We start from the raw sequence: 18,679 nt of genomic DNA, 5'->3' as shown, positions 1-18,679 counted from the left end.
CGCAGCCCCGCCTCAGATCGAATGTCGAGGTAATCCTTCGGATCCAGGAGGAATGCAGGGCCGAATCGGTCCACCCTTTCACCACCTGGAGCCCGGGGTTATTACTCCCCACTGTCGGCGCATTTCGTCAGGCCTATCAACACACACCGCCAAATCGAACGTAAACTGCCGGCGGTTAGCATCGCTGCACGCACCGATAGCGCCAGCCCGGGGGACAGAGGTGACGAAGGTCACAGCGCTGCTGCCCGACCCGGCGGGTTACGGCTGCTGAACGGACCATTATAGGCCCTTTGTGAGCTGCATTCCCGTAAAAAGCGGCCGCGGAATGCCGATCACCCTGTGGGGCGCTCCTGCCATCAATTAACATTCGTGTGATCAATGGGACGGACAGCTATCAGCGCTGAGAGCAGCTGTCTCCTGAGCTCATCGCCCGATATCCGGCGGTAGTTCAGCGCTCCTCGACCTTCTGTCTCTCCTTTTCACTGTCCCGAGACCCGTCTGAGGCACTGCGTTTCGTGCCCGCCCCTGTCGCGCTGCTCCGATCACCGGGTCTTCTCAGAGCCGCGCAGGTCGGACCAGGTCTGCCTGCAGCGGCACCCGGAGGAGCCGGTCCTGATGGCGGCCTGCTCTGCAGTCCCCGCGCTCGGGTCAAAGGTCACCGGGGGGAGGATCGCGCAGAGCACCGCCGCCGGCCGCGCCGCTGCCGCTAAAGAGCCGGGATGCCGCCGGTCTGGATCGACAGGCATGCAGGGCGCGGAGAGAAATGTCCGGTCAGAGGACCGGAGGTCAGATCAGCCGGCCGGCCCGAGATCGAGATAGCGTCACGCAGTCGTGACGGAGGAAAATCGGCGCGGCGTCACGAGATTGCACGACATCCAGGTGCCGCGGACGGGAGCAGATGACGAACCGGCGCGCCGGCCACCCGCCGCTCGTGATGTGAAAGTGTTGAGTCAGTGAGCACGAACAGGGCGCTGGCGGCGAGGGGGAGCCGGGGAACGGGTCCGCGATCACCTGCCGAAGCCGCAGAAGGTGACACCGCGGCGTCACGGCCGGCCGGCCGAGCACGACCTCACACACCTGGCCGGGCGGCGCGGCGGTTCCGCGGTCGCCCGGCGCGCGCAGACAGGGTTACAGCGCGGAGCCACCAGCAGCTGCCGCCGCCGCTCCGCCGCCGCCACCGCTCACCGCCTCGCAGGTCTGTCAGTCACGCCGCGCGGGGAGCTGTTGTCGGCGCTCCGCCGGCCGGATGTCGTTAGTGGCCGCCGACCGACCCCCGATCACGGCGGTGGCGGCGCCATCAGGCCAGGCGCCGGGCGTGACATTTGGCGTGCAGGTATCGCCGATCGGGCCAGGAAAACAGCGGCGCCGTCGACCTCCGGGTGGCCGGCGCGGCCGACTGACGTCCGGTGGCCGCCCGCCGCGCCGCCCGCCCCGCCCCGCCCGCCGTCTGTCTGACTGTGTGTCTGTGAGTCGGGCTCGGGCGTGCCGCCGGTCCGGGTGGCGGTGACGGGACCGTCACGGAGCAGTCAGAGCTGAGCGTGACCGCGGCCGCCGTCCGCTCGCCGGCGCCGGCACGAGCGTCCACTTCAGGACGCGGTGTGCCGATGGGCGACAAAGATACCGTGCCCCGGCGACCGGCGGCGTGCACCGGGGGCCTGCCCGCCGCTCACCGTCTCTGGCGCGGGTCCCGTGAGCAGGCGCGCCCGTAACCAGGGTAGCCAGTGGCCGCCGCTCATGTGCATACGTCCGTGACTGCCCTTCATATTGCTGAATAATTTCCGCGACGGGGCTTCCAGCGGCGCCCGCCGAAGGGCGCGGCTCCCTTCTCGGCTCCCGTGCTGCAGCGGACGGCGAAAACAGTGGCATGTCGCTCGACGGAGCGATTTGAGTCGGGCACGATAGTTCAGCGACGACACGGACAACCAGGATAGCCGCGATGCCCGAGAGAAAAACGGCATTTCAATGAGGAGATAGGACATTCATCGGCGACAGTTTCTTTTGATGGGGTGGACCCGAGCTGCTGGCTGCAATTTTACAGCGCCTCGTGGCAATTCGACTTTCTTTTCCGTCCGCATAATAATGAACGACGTTTAACTAGAAAGGCCATTCTAAGCGACAGGCCATCTCATTCAATAAAAATGACGAACGGGTCACGCGGCCGTTTAGTCGGTGCTCGGCGCGGCGCAGAGATCGGAGGGCGGGCGCGGCCGTCCGTTACACCGCCACTGCTGGTCGCCGGATGCTGCGAACTACGAGCTGACCGCACGCAAGATCGACATGAATGGCATACCAATGTAATCCAGAGCTGCGCCCGCCCGCCGGCTATTGATGCTCATACCGGGATAATCAGCGACTGGCGGCTGCTGCAGCGAAGGAGGCGCGGTCGGCGGCCGTCCGACCGGCCCGGCACACCTGTCGGCCGAGGACCACGCCACGAGCCGAGCCGACGCCAATTTGTCACAGCGTGGCGGGGCGATTAAAAACAAATCAGCCAGCGTGACCGGTGTCCTTCTGGGAAACATCGATTTGTCCGGCTGTTTGTCAGTTGGAAATCGTTTCTGTCGAAGTGCAAACGACAACTATTTTTGTTGATTTCCTTGCAACAGCATTGTAAACTGCATGGCGGCGAAGGAAGGAAAGGGGCTAAAGATATGGCAAGAAAAGCACCGTTCAAGGCTAGACAATAGACATTCCATTTGTCCCTCGGATACCTACACATTACACCAATTACCACTGTTACTCATCGGCGCTCGCCGCCCCTGTAATACCGGTGTGTCTGTGTTTGTTTTATTTCTGCCAATCACCAGACCGCCGGCCGTCGCTCCCCGCTGCTGCGGCGGTGTCTGACGCGGCCGGTAGCGGCGGAGTCGCCGACCGACGCGCTGGTGACCGGGTCCGCGGCAGGTCGGCCGCGCCGCCGGCAGCCGACTCATTACGGCCATCAGACCCTCCGTGTGGTTGGTCGGCGGCCCATTCTGGCCGGGCGGTGAGGAGGCCTGCAGCGGCCGCCGGGCCCACTGTGGGAACCGGCTCCCGCACCGGGGCTGCTCGCCGGCACCACCGCAAACAGCACCGCCGGCACCAGAGGCTCCAGCGGCAACAGCGTCCGCCCGGCCCACCGCAGACACCGCCGGACAGACCGGGCCGGTCCCCGCGCTGAATAGCTGCGGTCCTCCCCACGGAAAAATGCCGCCATCAAAACCCGACGCGCCGGTCTCTGAGATTGTGTCGGTGTGACTCAACTGCGGCCAGTGTGATAGGAATGCCACGGTCTGGCTGTCGCCGGCGACTGCAGGCCGTCCAAGGTCGTCCGAGCCATGCTCTCCATGCGCTCTCCCAGGTGCCAACAAAGGCAATCAGGGCGGTAATGACACGGCCGGCGACCCTCGCGCCGCCGCGGCGGCCGGCGCCCAACAAACGGCCGAGCTGGGAGCTCTGGTGGCGATCGCCGCGATCTAATCGGCGCCACTTCCTCGGCGCTGTTCACGTGCACCCACCGACAGTCGGCGCGATTGTGTTCCATGAAATGTTTTGTCTGACGGTGCACGAGGCCGCCTAGCGGTCCGACGATTGCACGGCCGGGTCAGCGCCGTTCCCAGTGCAGTGCACAGCCACTGCCGGCTGTACACTGTGCGCCCGATGTGCTCCTGTGATTGTCCAGGGGCCTGGGAAGCGAGGGCGACATCCATGACCTGCCCTCCACTAGTGGCATTTTGGGAGATTTCGCAGAACTAGGAGATCGCTCTGGATTTTGCGCGGTCACGTCGGAGGACCGCTTTAAATAAACACTTTTTAGTGGACAAACCAGAGGGCTGAACTTAGCTTCCGTTCCATTACAACATTTCTGCCATAACAATGCTGAGATACAGAAATAAGTGGCTAATAGATCAGACACTGGTCCCGGCTTTTGCCATTACCCAAGCCCCGGACCCCTCTCTACACACCGTCGTTCTCTCACTGTATCTCGTTTCTCTGACTGTTGCAGGTACCGGGCCTATCGTCCGCCCCCGGCCGACCAGTCGCCAGCTCACCCCTCCGACGGCTCACCGACCGGCTCACCAGCATGTTCTCACCGCCCAGGAAGAAGGTCGTGGTGAGTACCCGCCGTCCCCGGCGAGCGAGCGCCACCGCCGGCCGACAGTTCACACCAAACCCGTCATCACGAGCAATTAACTCGTGAGCGGACATTAATGCAACTATCAATCTTGCCTGTGACTATCGGATCACTGCATGGCGCGCACTGCCAGCCCAGCGGCAGGTCGGGTGTTTCCGTTCTCAATTTAGGTGTCTGCTCTCCCGACCGCAAAACGTTTAATAAAAACCGTGCGTCACCCACACCTGCGCGGCGCAGGCAACCTGGGTTCAGGTTGCCAGTGAACCTGGGTTCCACGTTCACTGGCAGTATCAGACCGATCCTGCATCAGGGCATAGTCATTAGTCATGATCAAATGCTTCTGGGGTTCATATTATGATCGCGGAGTATTAGGTACTTACTGCAAGTGACTTTCAGTAGGACTTCACTTTGGAATGCATAATCATTTTTTTCAGAAAAACGATTAACTACCCAGAATCTTCGCCCTCCGCTTCACCCTTCAGAATCGTTCACGATGGACGGACACTGGACACATTCCTCCCAATGACTTCAGCAGTGGCTCTCCGCTCGACATTAACGCCACAGAGTGACCAGAAACCTACCGCGACACCTGACGACCCATGTCCAACAGGAGTGTCGTCCACCGCGACCTCACCCTCGCCTCTTCTGACCTCTGCCAACCTTCCCTGACCCCTGGCTGACCTCTGACCCCCGCTGACCTCTGTGCGACAGGAGCGGCGCCACACAGTAGAGACCACCAGCGAGTCTCAGCGGATGGTCTCTCTGGGAGTGCCCGATCCGACGCTGAGCCGACTGGCCGCTGACGCCGACCCAGAGGGAGGTGCCGACGATCAGAGCACGCGCACCTGCGCGCCGTCCAAAACGAAAATCATCATCGGTGAGCCGACTAGACCGAGCCTAGCTCGAATTCCATAAATGGAGCCCGTAACGCCGTCATAAAAAGGACCAAAGTTATTTGACCTTTAAATGTGAAATGATGCAAACAATATTAACTCTACTCTGCTGAGCTTTCCCAGTGTTTTCTATCGTTCTTTATGCTGTTTCGATGATCTAATGATAGTGTCATTCTCCGCGGTCGAGTGCAGTATTTTGATGCCCGAATTTTTCAGTAAGATGACATGTTTATCGCATTGCCGTGTGGTGATTTCAAATTGGTTTTTAACGTGTGTGTACCTGCAGGGATAATTGGCCACATGGGCTCATTATACCAATTGCATTCTCTCACGCTCAGCTTGAAACAAAGTTTACGATACAAGAAGATTGCGTGACAGCGAAATCATACCAGAAGGGCCCCTTAGGATCGTACACATATTAATGAGCCAGGAGTTATCTAACATAACACATTATTTATCACTGATCCACTCGAGAATCTTAGCATAATACCACATCCATTCTCGCATTCTAAACTCAGGCTACTCCTTCAACGCCAGCGAGTCCCGTTATCTACCTCACATCACACTGCAAGTACAGAACATACACAAACACACATCCCTACTTATCACTGCTGATTCAAATATGGTAGCATCGGTCCCATCCGCTCAGAGCCCGCGGTCCAACCCACCCAGGGCCCGCCCTGCCCGACTCACCGTGTGTTCGCCGCTACCCCGCAGTGCTCCTGGCGCTGGTGACGTTCCTGGTGATTGTGATCGTGGCGGTGACGCACCAGGGCACCACCGGCCGCCGGAGACACGCCTCCTACCTCTGGGACGCCACGGCGCGCATCGTCAGCGACGAACACGTGGAGACAATGGCCTCCTGCGGCCTGGTCAGAGGGTGAGTCTTTCGTAACGTCAGGAAAAGGATATTGTAACGTGGGGCTGCGGTAGGTGTTTACTGTTTGGTGACGGTCTGGCCGAGGATTGGTGCTCAATGACGGAACGGATTAGTGAGTACTGATTATTGCATGCATACTCGTATTTACTGGTGTGCTTCGTAGTACTCGGGTTTATTACCTCCCTGTTCGGTTACGTGTCTATTGTACACTGAAACTCGCTCTCAGGTATTCACCATTGTTATCAAAGAACGTGTCGCGATTTGCATTGTGGTTACATCCAAGGTATTCAACTACCGACTGAACACAACACCTGTCCCGATATATCCAGGAATTACGTTGCTGTCACAATTCTTAGCCATTTAACAACAGTGACATCCCGTGATCGACGTTTTCTGACCACCCAGTGACAATCAGTCGACTTCCCCTGACCGTTCCTCTGAGACCCCTCTCACTGCCCCCTGACCGCCCCTCTAACTTACCCTCTGAGCCCCCCTCTGACTGCCCCCTGACCACCCCTCTGACTGACCTCTGTGCGCCGCCAGCCGGGTGGAGAAGGAGGCGTTCGTGTTCCACGGCGTGCCGTACGCGCTGGCTCCGGTCGGCCGCCGCCGGTTCCAGACGGCCGAGTCGCCGCCGGGCCTCTCCAGCTGCTGGACCGGGGTGCTGGAGGCCACCGGGCCGCCGGGCGCCGCGTGCCCGCACCTGGCCGCCGACGGCACGCCGGCCGGTGGCGCCGAGGACTGCCTGACGGTGGACATCTACACGCCGCGGGTACCGTTCACCGAGCCGCTGCCGGTGGTGGTGTTTGTCGGCGGAGATACCCTCAGCGGCCGCACCCTGGCAGAGCTGCGACCCGAGCCCGAGCTGGCCCGGCGGCACGGCGTCGTGTTTGTGACGGTGCGCGTGCGCCGCAGCGTGCTCGGCTTCCTGGCGTCCGAGGTGCTGTCGCGCGCCTCGCACCCGCACGCCTCGGGCAACTACGGCCTCTCGGACCTGTTGGCGGCGCTCGAGTGGCTCTCGTTGAACGCCGAGCACTTTGGCGGCTCGGCGCAGCGCGTCACGCTGCTGGGACACCAGTCGGGCGCCACGCTCATGTCGCTGCTGACGGCCGTGCCACGCTCCAAGCAGCTCTACACCAACATGTGGCTGACGGGCGGCTCCGGTCACCTGGACAACTTCACCATGCCGGACCTGCGGCAGGCGTCCGAGAACAACGCCCAGTACCTGTCGTACGTGGACTGCGCCGACGCGCGCTGCCTGAGGAACCGCACCGTGCAGCAGCTGCTGGAGGCCGTGCCGCGCGTCTGGCACCGCATACCCACAGGTGAGGGTCGGCAGAGGTCACCGGCTGAGGGTGGATCACAGGCAGACGCCGGGGATGTCCGCCAGGAACTTCCCTTTGACTCGACTCCTGAGGAAGAGAGAGGAAGGACGGAAAGGGAGGGTGGGATGTTAGTAGAGGGTCGGCAGAGGTGGTTAGCAGAAGGCCGTTTGCAGCGGACGAATATAAATGTCTGCTGTTTCAGTGTGCCACTAGCGCAAAACACATCATGCACTTTTATGTTGCTGTTTTGTGTGTGTGTGCACATTCAGTCTTAGTAAGCATATCAACCATCTATAACGTTATCATGATCGTGTCATTGCTGCCATATCATCCCCCAACCTAACCAACTACCTGACACGGCCCCGTCTCGGCGCGCCAGGTCTGCCGCGTCTGAACGAGCCGCGCCACAACTGGCTGGTGCGGGACGGCTTTCTGCTGACGGAGAGCGTGCACGACGCGTGGGCAGAGTCGCAGGAGCGGCGCCGCGAGCTGCCCGACCCGCTGATCGTGCTGGGCGTGAACGCGCAGCAGGACGGCGCGCCCGACCTGTACGGGGTCCGCGAGTGGAACGTCAGCTCTGTGGCCGAGTCGTACGTGGCCACCACGCTGGGAACATTCCCCGGAGAGCTGGTGAGTTGAGCGGTACCTCAACTCCTCATTTAAGAATTGAATGACAATGGTATCCATGGTGGAGAAGGAATGATCAAATACGATGCCCAAGCCAAAACAATATGATAAACATTCCCATGGAACGGGTAATAAAGTCTGCTGTTTCCTGCTGCCAATTGTATCGAGCAATATCACCGCTAAATGTTCACAAAATCAGCAGTTGCCACCACTCTACCAACAACCAGTAGGCATCTGCTACTCTCCTAAGCCCGTGCGATAACAGTATGTCCCCTCTATTCCACCAGCGTGACCGGGCGACGCGGCTGTACCTGCGCCACGGCGGCGACCCGTGGACCCAGATCGCCACTATGGTCAGCGACGTCCGCACCGTGTGCCCGCTGTACGCGGCCGCTCGCCGCGCCGCCGGCCACTTCACCAACCGGGCCTACTTCTACCTGGCTGCCCAGAAGCGGCACGGTGAGTCGCAATGAGCCTCTGTGGAGAGGGAAGGGTGGCGTGTGCGTGTCTCAATGTGTGGTGCGGAAGGGGTGTTCGTGAGAATGAAAGGCGCTGAGTTGTGTGAGGATTGCGTGGAATACGAAGAGGAAAACGGAATGACGCTAACTGGTTTAGATTTACAATGAACGGTACGAAAGCTACTCATCCAATAACTCGATGATTTCAGCATAACTTCTGTGCTCGCAAACAGTTCCATCATACTGATTCAATGTCTGTGTGTTCTAACCAGCTCACCATTCCACAGGTGAGACCGGTTTCATCGCGGACGCGCGCTCCGACATCGAGGCCATCCTGGGCGTGTACAAAGCCGAGACGATCGAGCAGCGCAAGTTCGTCGACAACATGCAGCACATGTTCTACAAGTTCGTGCGCGAGGGCCGGCTGCCGCTGGACGCGTCGGCGGCCGACAAGGTGTACGTCGTGGACGACGGCATCGGCACGGTGTCTGGCCACCAGAGCTGTGACGACCTGTGGAACAGCAGCGGCCTCTACCCGCAGTACGCCAGGAGGGACTGACGGAGGCCTGAGCGGAGCGTGCGGGGAGAGGACGGGGTCAGCAGCGGGAAGCTGAAAAGCGAACGCCACGTCAGGCAGAGATGGATCAGTCTGTGGAGTACTGGACGAGAGCAGGATGTCTGAGACATGCTCCGCCTCAGCAGTACATGTGAAGGACGTGGACACCCAGGCTCTCGGCCAAAGATGAGCCGACGAGGTGATGAGGTTCGCAGATTCAGTGAGCTGTCTCAGTCATGCTGTGTTTGAAGCTCAGATAACGTGACGCGTGCCACAGGCTGGCAGCGACACGCCCTAAGAAACATCGAAAACTCCTTTCAAATGTGAATAGGGAACTGGTCCATGGGTGAATGAACTGTGAGATGTATTTTATTACAGGGCTAAAGGAGGGACTGTGTGACATTGAGTGTTGGACGGGACCAAGAAATGAACGTTTTGAGTTGTTCCTTCACAGGTGAACAAAACACATCTTATTGCATTGCGTTGTGTGTGAGTGCCGCATTTGTACGCATTTTCGCGTCATTTTGTATGTCGTGTGTATTTCTGCTGATACTGCAGAACTTTGAACTCATGTGTCGGCATCTGGTGGACGATGTGCTCGTTAGTGACGCGAACATTGGTAAGGCACGTGGGCGCGTCCGAGCGACTTGCCACCTTCACTCGTGTGTCAGTAATGAGTTCTTTCCGCGCTGTGTGTGAGTCGGCGGGCGCTGGCGGGGCAGCGCATTAGTCATATGTGCATATATATACATTATACATAGCACAGCGTGTGTGAACGGAGAACAGAGTTGGGACGAAATGAGTAGACCACGTTCCCAAATGAGCTCTCCGGCAAGAGCACAGGCAAGGAACGCCCGTTATGAAGCCCTAGCGTTCAAATCCGAATACGAACAGAACGAAGCGAGGAACAGGTTTACTCACGAAAAATACCGCTTCAGGAAAATGAAGCAGCTAAACCGCAGACCCTAACTGACTGCAACAGTGAAACACAATGGCTGTTAGTACCATTTATATTAAGGCCAATATTGTGACGTTCACATCACGTTATCGAAGGCACAACGTTAGCACCACGGTACACATGCAAAACTCGCCGACACTCGCGTCATCGAAACTACAAGCAGCAGCTGTGGACGAAATGTGATGCTATATAAAATGAGTGGTCGAGCGGCCAACCAGACGTGAATGGCAAACTGGCACCAATGAGACAGACAGACGACACAAAATTCCTGAACAAAACACCAGGAGATTCCGATTTAGGCTAAGCGTTCGCCATTCTGTTGAATGGACCTGCAGCTGTTTTCTGTGATAATTGCGTCAACAAAAAAACGACACTCGCCAATTGTCGATCCGATGTAAAGCCGGCGAAATAATACACATAAATATTAACAACAAGCACCATCGCTAAGCTATGGCAGCACAATATCGCGCGCGTCTCGCTTCATGTCAATGACTATTATTTGGTGTTAATCCTCGGAGAGCAGACGACTCCAAAGACGCGGTTACCAAGGTTACCGACACGGTGCCGTGCGCCGCCGCCGCCGCCGCCGCGCCGGTCGGCGGTGGGTGCAGACTGGCACCAGTGGAGGGTGAGACTACTCCTACACTTAGTCCGCTCCGAGCGGGAACACCTCCGGTCAGCCGGAGCTCCAGCTGTGAGTCTGAGTCAACCATTCGGCGGGGACGGCCCGTCAGCAGCCATCTGGGAGACGGGGGCCGTCGGGGGAGTTTGGCAGGGCCGGCACTCACGGCCGCGTGCCCACGGAAGCTCTCAAAGGAAGGAGTGACGACAATAGGATATATTCAAAGAAAGAGACCGTGCCAATTTCGGTCATCTTTCGATTCAAGGAAGCTTTCGAATGAGGAACCAATGAACACGGAAGTGAAGTGCGAAATCGTAGTAGAATTTAAGAAAACGAAGACTTCTGCCCAACCCCAAAACACTATAAGCTCATAGTTAAAAAAAAAACTTTGTGCATTGTGCATGAGCAATGAGCACTGGGCATCGAATAAACCATCAAGAATAAACATACAGCTAAATAAATAAAAAAATCAACCAGAGAAAACTTGATCATTGTCGACTTAGAGGAAGCTGCTGACAATACTTCGGATTGCACGCCAGCAAAAATAAGGCATGGCGTATAAGTCGGCCACGGTTCCATCGAAAGACGACGATAAGCAGCTTGGGTCAAAGCTTTGGGCGGAGGGTCAGTGGCTGTGGATCTGAGCCAATGCACCACCGACCACCGCTGTGTTTGTGAAGGAGGGACGGGTGGGTGTGGGGGATCGACCGCCGCACGGCGAACACAGCGACATCCAGCGGGAGGGCCGGGCCGCCGGCGACTCACGCTGAACGCTTACTTGTCGACCATTTTCTCGAGGATGGGCACGATCTGGTCGAAGTTGGGCCGCTTCTTGGGGTCCTCGTTCATGCAGATGGAGATGAGCCGGGAGATGTGTGCCGAGATGCCCGGAGGTGTCACCAGTCGCAGACCCTCCGTGGCGATCTTCATACCTGAGGAAGGGGTGGGACCGTAAGTCATGTGGACGACTGCCATCTTAGTCAGCTGATATAAAATAATTATTTTGGAAGACGCCCTTAGCTGCACCTGTAGACTGTATTCTATAGTCGTCTCTGCTGCGCAATACAAACCCCTACATCCCAGCTGCACATGATTCCCTCGGTTTTCCCTCGAAGACTCAGTCAGATCCAGCCCATCAGAAACCGGGCGCATCATAACCCACCGATTCCGCTCACCAGAGCAAATAGATTATATGTATTCTCCAAGAAGGACGTCCTGCCAAATATCTATCAATGTCATCACAATGTCAAAATGATATGATATAGATATCAGGTGACATCTATATCATATGACATCTATGTCAACAAATCTTACCTTTCCCATCAAACCACATCCACCAATCCCACTGGAACCCACCGATTTCCATGGCGGAGTACTCGGCGAACGGCACGTCTCGGGTGGCCATCTCCCAGAGCAGCACGGCGAAACTCCACATGTCGGCCGCGTGCCGGTTGATCTGCGACGGACTCTTCAGCAGCGCTGCAAGACAGACAACGGGGCAGGGTGGGGTTACAAAGTGTTCACGAATGGGGGCGGTTCCGGGCTAGGACGGTGTTGAACGGATCAAGTTGGCGATGTTTAACGGTTATCAACCTAATATTTTGACCTGTCATGGCTAAGTATAACGACCAGCGCTGAAAAAAATAGTCATTGCAGTGTCCCAGAGAGAAAATTATCGAAAAAAAAAGAAAAAAGAAAGAAAAAAAATATGCTCGGACGGTACTGGGATACTTAGACCCAGCAAATAGCATTGTGTATCGAACTGAAACGCCGTCGTATGCAATAAGTGTTGCAGATGCCAGGCCGAGCTCATCGCCTTACCTTCAGGTGCGTACCACTGCGGGTGGTAGATCTTGCCCTTGTTCTGGAAACTGAACTCGGCGTCTGCCATGTTCAGCAGGGCCGTCATATCCTGGTCAATCTGAGGAAGAAAGTGGCCCACACAGACTCAGAACCTGTGCAGTGATACCAAGTGAAAGTTTTACTTTGTATGTAGGCATTACTTCACTGACGTTGAGATGCGGAAGGTAGTTGAGAAAACGCCTCAAGCGTCCTGCCAAGTGCCCACGCACAGACCCAGTTCTCACAGCCTGGGAATGATGCCAACTCGGGCAATGACTCAGACACGCGGGGTAGTGTTTATTGAGATAACAACCACGCCCGACTTCTCGCGACTGCAAACCCAGCTCGTCTTTGACGGAGAGAAGTGATAGATCAAACACGACTGAATGAAAACATAAACCTCAGCTGTGCAAAAGAGAACATTATTTTCACTTAATGCAGTAAGACGAGGCGAGCTGGTGTGTTGAATGTCTAGCACCTCAGCACATTCTGGTGCGTAACAGGCTACACTCCCGTGCAGGAAAACAGTGAAATACTCGTACCTACTGCGTAATAAATGGAAATGGTAATCAGAGTGGAACACGAAGCAGGCCCATGAAGGGGTCAAATCAATCAAATCAAATCTAAATGACGAAATCAAAACGTCATCACTTATCTCTAGTCACAATCCCTTGGTCTTGGTCGTGGGTTAGGGCGCATAGCCTCATCGGGCTCAGAGCGTCCGTAGATGTCTTGTTGCCACTTTCATGTCTTCAGAGTTGGTAGGTAAGACAATGGAGTACTAAGCGTGGTAGTGGAACGGAAAGACAACAGCGTACCGGATAGAACCAGGATATAGTATTGAGGAATATTTCCAGGTAGGACAGTAGTTAATGTTAGTAGCGAACTATAAAATGGTTATGAACTTAGAGATAAAGAACTGAAAATGAAAGTCACAATCCCACCCCACCGGTCTGCGCCATCCCGCCCGCCGTTCGCACGTACCACGACGTGTCGGCTGCTGAGGTGGTAGTTGGGCACGTTCTTCTCGAGCCGGTGCAGGAAGCACATGCCGCGCGCCACGTCCAGCGCGAAGCGCAGCGCCTGCGCCGTGTCAACGACCACACCGGAGCCGCGGTGCAGCACGTCGTAGAGACTGCCGTGCTCCTGGAACTGGCTGACCACCACCAGACTGGGCGGCGAGTTGGAGCAGCCCAGCACCGGCTGGATGTTCGGGTGGGAGAAAATCCTGACAGAGAACGGAACAAGGTGACGGCACCATCATACCATCCAATTTTTATCGCTTATCACGGTTAATTTCAACTATCAGATCCGGCCAAGTTTTACATCATCCAGTTTTACAAACCTCAATTGCTTTCATCGCAATCTGTCCCAGCTCTTTCTCAGTACATCCATCCATCTTGGGTCAACCTATTCACAGCACCATCACCACAACGGCCCGGGAGAACTCAAATCCCACGGAGAGCGAATTCCGTCAGAGCAGCTGGGAACTCAGGAACTCACGCGTCCTCACCTGAGCCGGGGGAACTCGTCGTTGAAGTCACGGCTGACGCGCGGCGTGCACTCGCGCAGCGCCAGGATCTTAGCGCAGATGTCGTTGCCCTGCCATTTGCCGCGCCACGTCTCGCCGGTCGGCGAGGTGGCGACCTTCACGTGCAGGTTCAGGTCGTTGATGGCGATACCCTTGTGACGGGATAGCGTGGCGTCGCCTGTGGGCCGGAGGAAGAAATCAGGGACAAAATACGGTGTTGGGTTTGATATGGACATCAAAGACAATAAGTATTATGATGTTAAAGGAGTGTTGTACGTTTATTTTGACACAAGAACAGGCGAACGTCCACCCCCAGTTACGCAAATTAAACGGACGGAAATTACGCGGTCAATTAACAGTGATCGAGAAAACGCATTGCACAGCAAAATATTGAAAGCTTGATACTTCAGATGTGAAACTGCAGACAAAGGAACGCTTTCTGTGGGTCACTGCATATTTTACCAATCCGCCTAGGGAAAGGAAGTACGACTGGCCCTGTCAGCGTTACTCACGGCTGCGCGTCTTCATGCCCAGCCAACTCTGGTCCTTGTATTCGATCCTCCGCAGCTCCTGGCCCATCTGTACGGCCAGCTCGTGCAGACGCGTCGCCATCGAGCCCTTGCAGTAGTCCAGCGGCGTCTTACCTATCACACGACACAGGGAATGGTTACAAAGGCAATTATCACTTTGTAAGTTTTGTGCGTTGCCAAAAATTTGTGTCATTTACAAATAATGCATAAAGATTTTGGTCAATACAATAAAAGCTCATCCATCTCACCAAACACAATCACATCTGAGCACTAACTCAGCAGAAACACGGCCCAACCCAGCAGTGATAGCCAGGCGCTGACACAGCCTAGCTCAGCACTAAGGCAGCCGACCTGCGATCTGATAGTTAGCCCCACGCCCCTCCACCATCCAGTCTCCCCGCTCTCACCAAAGCTCATTAGCGGGAGAGCGGAAGCGCTCTCACCAAAGCTCTCCCTGCTCTCACGAAAGTCCTCCCGCTCTCAGTCTCACCCAAGCTCATCCTCTCCCGCTCGCACTCCACTCTCGCCGAAGCTCTCTCATCTCTCACCGAAGCTCTCTCTCTCTCCCCTCTCACCAAACCCCTCCCGCTCTCTCTCACCGAATCGGTTGGAGATGGTGACGATGCCGCCGGCCTGGATCAGGTCGTCGGCGATGCCCTGGTAGCTCCAGAAGCAGGCGTAGTGGAGCGGCGTGTTGCCGTGCTCGTTCGTTAGGTTCACGTCCACCTTCGTACGCAGCAGCTGAAAACGGCAATACCATCACGGTCGGCGTTGGTTCAGGGTGACTTCAGGCAAAACAGCAGCATAACTATGACACAATTCGTGATCTTTTAGCGTATTAAATCAGGACCAGTGAGGTTGGATCTGAAGTCAGGTCAGATGTGGTCAGAACTGGTCGAGTCAGGTCAGGTAAGGTCGGGTCAGCTCATCTCTCCTCCCTCACCAGCTGTACGACGGGTCGGTGTCCGTGCGCGGCGGCCAGGTGCAGCGGCGTATCGTCGCCCATGTTGGTGGCGCCCACCCTGGCGCCGCGCTGGATCAGCATCTCCACGATGCCGGCGTGGCCGCACTTGGCCGCCCAGTGCAGCGGGCTGAACCCGTGGTCGTCGCTGCGCAGCACACACGGCACACGAGTCAGACAGGGTGTACACTGGCGTAACGTGGAATGCATGCATGACCTAGTTATGTGGAAGAAAAAACACATGACACACATGATAGCGATGATTTTTATTAACAGCTACAGTAAATAGGAAAATAGTACCCACAAGCAACTAAACAAATATGGCGGTGCAGGATCTTTTTTTTTAATATGACGATAACGGCATCCAGCAGCATATAACAGTTTCAGATTTCAGTCCCACTGTGGTTCGTGTACTCGAATCACAGCACAAAGCAGTGCTCAATTGCCAACTACCAAGTGGTAATATGTACTTACCCTTCATTCATGTCATGTTCTGTATCATCCAGCCAGACGCGGACGTGAAACGGATTGCCCTCTCGGACATATTGAAATATATCATCCATTTTTCAAACTCTGCTGAAAGAAAATGACATGAAACAGGCACAACATTTTAAAGACAATTTATATGGTTTTGAAATTTCGAGGCATTTTCCAGTCTGAGTCATTCAAGCAGCAGTGAGTCACATGGCATAACAAACTCAGCTACACGGCTATTACAACAGCTATCAGGAGGTTTAAGCATGTTCAGACCTTTCTGGGTTCTCAATATTTATGAAGAAAATAAAATACTCACGAAGCAGTCGCACCTTGCCACGAAAAATAACAAAAAATACACAGGTGCAATCTTTCAGGGCGGGGTTCGCACCGTTCGCACTACAACGCGGCACGCGCTGAGATTTGTTGACAAAACCCATAAATGGCGCACCTGTTCTTAATGCACCACAACTTTTTCTTTTGTAAGGAGCCCCACCATAGACGAAATAACGGCGGAAGCATTCATGAGTGAATGAATCAAAGGCCATCTGGGGAATGAATGAATGAATGAATGAATGAATGAATGAATGAATGAATAAATGAAATTCATTCCATTCATTCCACGACTCTGGCTCAGGCCATGGTTTCGTGATATTTGGCAGTTCGTTGGGGGAAAAAGCTAATCAATGGTCTTGTGAGTCTTGACCACAGGGGAGCAATGCCGCTTCAACCCTATTGGCCGTAGTGTCTAACGGTGGCGGCCATATTGCGCAGACCAGAAACCGGCTGCCGCCTGTGTTGAGGAATAGGGAATTCGGGACCTCGATTTACGTTTGCGGCCGCCGTATCCGTTACGCTCAAGTTACGTAGATACGGAACCCGGCATCTTACGCAGAATTGAGTGGGGAACACGATCGTATCTTCAGAATTCCTCAAATTTACTCGCCTGACCTACATTTGCCCCGGCCGAGGGGGTTGATTGAACCCACCTCGCTAATGCACCGCTAATTAAACTAGAATTAAGCGGTAAAGTGGTCGTATGCGGCAAAGTATAATGCAGAGTGACTGGTAGGAACCCGCTGTAAGGGTCTCAGGTCAACCGGTGACCTCTGAGGTCAGGTCAAGTGATCTAAGGCACGGGTTCGGTTTTTGGTAAATAACTTCGCCAAAAATGGCCGTAGAGCCGCGATTTTGGCATCATCGTGTTCAGCTAGCTCAGGCGCATCGAGTGATATACTTTTTGTTCGGGTCAGGTCAACTTAGGGTGTTGACCTCAGGTCAAGGTCAGGTCAGCACCCCCAGGCCACGAAGTTGGTCGGAAGAGGTCATGTCGCATATCATTCGATTCGGCAGGTCTTCCTGAGTCCATTGGTGGCTTTCCCGACTCGCTAGCTCAATTTGATCGGGAGTTATTGAAGAAAAATGGTGACCCTTGTGACGTCACAAATGACGTCACGCAAGGGCAACAATGCAAATATGAAGCATAGAACCTTGCAAAGAGTGCATGAAATCATGATTTTATATGCTTGAGATAGTTTCAGATCATTCTCGGCGCCAAAATAACAATTTTCATATTTCCCCATTGACTTATAAGGGTTTAACGTATTAGTTCCTTATAGCTGATGATTTTTTAGGATTTCATCTTGTTCTCCACTCAATTCTGCGTAAGATGCCGGGTTCCGTGTCCACATAGCTTGAGCGTAACGGATGCAGCGACCGCAAACGTAAATCGAGGTCCCGAATTCCCTATTCCCCAGCACAGGCGGCGGCCGCTTTCTGGTCTGCGCAACATGGCGGCACCGTTGGACACCATTTGGCGGCCGATGCGCATTCCACATTATAGAGTTCAGTGGTCTTGACCAAGGTCTTGACAGTTATCGGGGTTACATGAGCACAGTAAATACGTATTTAGCCGCTAATTCGAATTAGGAACGCATTACCGACTCATGTAGCCACCTGCTAGTACGAATCGGCGATCCGATCCGCGGTTACATGAGCAAAGCAAATACGTATCACGATCGGATTCACCGCTAATGCGAATCAGGAGCGTACTACCGACTCATGTATCCACCTGCTAATACGAATCGGCGGTCCGAACAAAATCCGCTGAGAAACAGGCTTAGAAGCGAATAGGACCAAGATACGTATTACAGGAACTATTTCTTTGCAAAAAGAAACATTAAAATGCAAAATAATAGGTATTTTTTTCAATTTCTTCTTTTGAAATAATATTTAAAAAATATGTCGGTATATTGTCAAGTTTTCAACAATAAATATTGTGAAAACCAAATAGTACATATCCACATAATTTCAGTTGAAACATTTTTCTGACAGCACTACAGACGAATCAAGAGAGGCAATTGCCCAATGAGTCAAAGCAAGACGACTTTATGTTCAACTTTTTTTTGTTAAGTTAAATGAGAATGTTTTGAGCAGATTAAATGCAAAAAAGACATAAGATAATAAATTTTTAATTTAGTCACCTCTATTGCTACGGAAGTGCGCCACATTTGTATGCTATTCCGTTTGTAATGCGCATCGGGCCGAGAGCCAAACTAGATCCGTTTGACGTCACTGATACGAATTTGCTCATGTAGTCGGTGCACTGAATGCGTTCTTGGGGAGCTGATGCGAATTAGCGATAGTGCGTATTTGGAACGGATCGCTCATGTAACCGAAACGTCCGAGGCACACGATTCGGGCCGTATTTCACAAGAACTATTCTTTGCTGACTGGAAGCGTCAAAATGCAAAATACTAAGCATTTTTTTTAATGGCTGCCTCGTAGAATATAGCAAAAAAATGTTGGTATTTTGGTTTAGTCTTTGCATGTGAAATAAAATGAATGAAATATTTTGATAGATAATTTTTTCTGACCACCCTGCTGTCGCTGCATGGCGAATCAGTGC

General features: G+C 54.5%; 2 protein-coding genes across 5 annotated transcripts in view; one reads left to right on the top strand and one right to left on the bottom strand.

Moving 5' to 3' along the window:
• LOC122385215 (neurotactin-like) overlaps positions 1–9,626 on the top strand; it is a 100,976-nt gene extending 91,350 nt beyond the window's left edge. For both annotated transcript variants that reach the window (XM_043373336.1, XM_043373337.1), the window contains exons 3-9: positions 3,986–4,093; positions 4,826–4,991; positions 5,725–5,887; positions 6,431–7,212; positions 7,592–7,842; positions 8,127–8,298; positions 8,585–9,626. In XM_043373336.1, the coding sequence (XP_043229271.1) occupies positions 3,986–4,093; positions 4,826–4,991; positions 5,725–5,887; positions 6,431–7,212; positions 7,592–7,842; positions 8,127–8,298; positions 8,585–8,856 (1,914 nt within the window). In that variant the 3' untranslated portion in view covers positions 8,857–9,626. The remainder of the gene's footprint in view (positions 1–3,985; positions 4,094–4,825; positions 4,992–5,724; positions 5,888–6,430; positions 7,213–7,591; positions 7,843–8,126; positions 8,299–8,584) is intronic.
• On the bottom strand, positions 7,227–16,505 carry LOC122385216 (integrin-linked protein kinase homolog pat-4-like). 3 transcript variants are annotated; one of them, XM_043373339.1, is made up of 11 exons: positions 16,048–16,331; positions 15,772–15,870; positions 15,280–15,445; positions 14,936–15,077; positions 14,319–14,450; positions 13,789–13,984; positions 13,260–13,503; positions 12,255–12,354; positions 11,790–11,912; positions 11,212–11,365; positions 7,227–7,299 (listed from the first exon to the last, which is right to left on the bottom strand). In XM_043373339.1, the coding sequence occupies exons 2-11, from the start codon at positions 15,858–15,860 to the stop codon at positions 7,248–7,250; spliced, it is 1,398 nt and encodes a 465-aa protein (XP_043229274.1). In that variant the 5' UTR covers positions 15,861–15,870; positions 16,048–16,331; the 3' UTR covers positions 7,227–7,247. The 3 variants fall into 3 exon arrangements, with proteins under 3 accessions (XP_043229274.1, XP_043229273.1, XP_043229275.1); XM_043373338.1 differs by having other exon boundaries at positions 15,772–15,873; positions 16,091–16,331; XM_043373340.1 differs by lacking the exon at positions 7,227–7,299 and having other exon boundaries at positions 9,850–11,365; positions 16,091–16,505.
• Between the last annotated feature and the right edge of the window lie 2,174 nt (positions 16,506–18,679).

Source organism: Amphibalanus amphitrite, unplaced genomic scaffold (genome assembly GCF_019059575.1).
Source record: "Amphibalanus amphitrite isolate SeventyFive unplaced genomic scaffold, NRLGWU_Aamphi_draft 000211F_arrow, whole genome shotgun sequence".
Lineage (NCBI taxonomy): Eukaryota > Metazoa > Arthropoda > Thecostraca > Balanomorpha > Balanidae > Amphibalanus > Amphibalanus amphitrite.
Note: the sequence above shows the minus strand (reverse complement) of the source record. Positions and strands in the feature narration are given on the sequence as shown.

Coding starts and splice junctions, on each gene's coding strand:
- LOC122385216 (XM_043373339.1), bottom strand. CDS start 15,860: ATGGATGATATATTTCAATATGTCCGAGAGGGCAATCCGTTTCACGTC. Junction 15,078..15,279: donor ACCGACCCGTCGTACAGCTG/GTGAGGGAGGAG, acceptor TGCCGTTTTCAG/CTGCTGCGTACGAAGGTGGA. Junction 14,451..14,935: donor CACCATCTCCAACCGATTCG/GTGAGAGAGAGC, acceptor GTCGTGTGATAG/GTAAGACGCCGCTGGACTAC.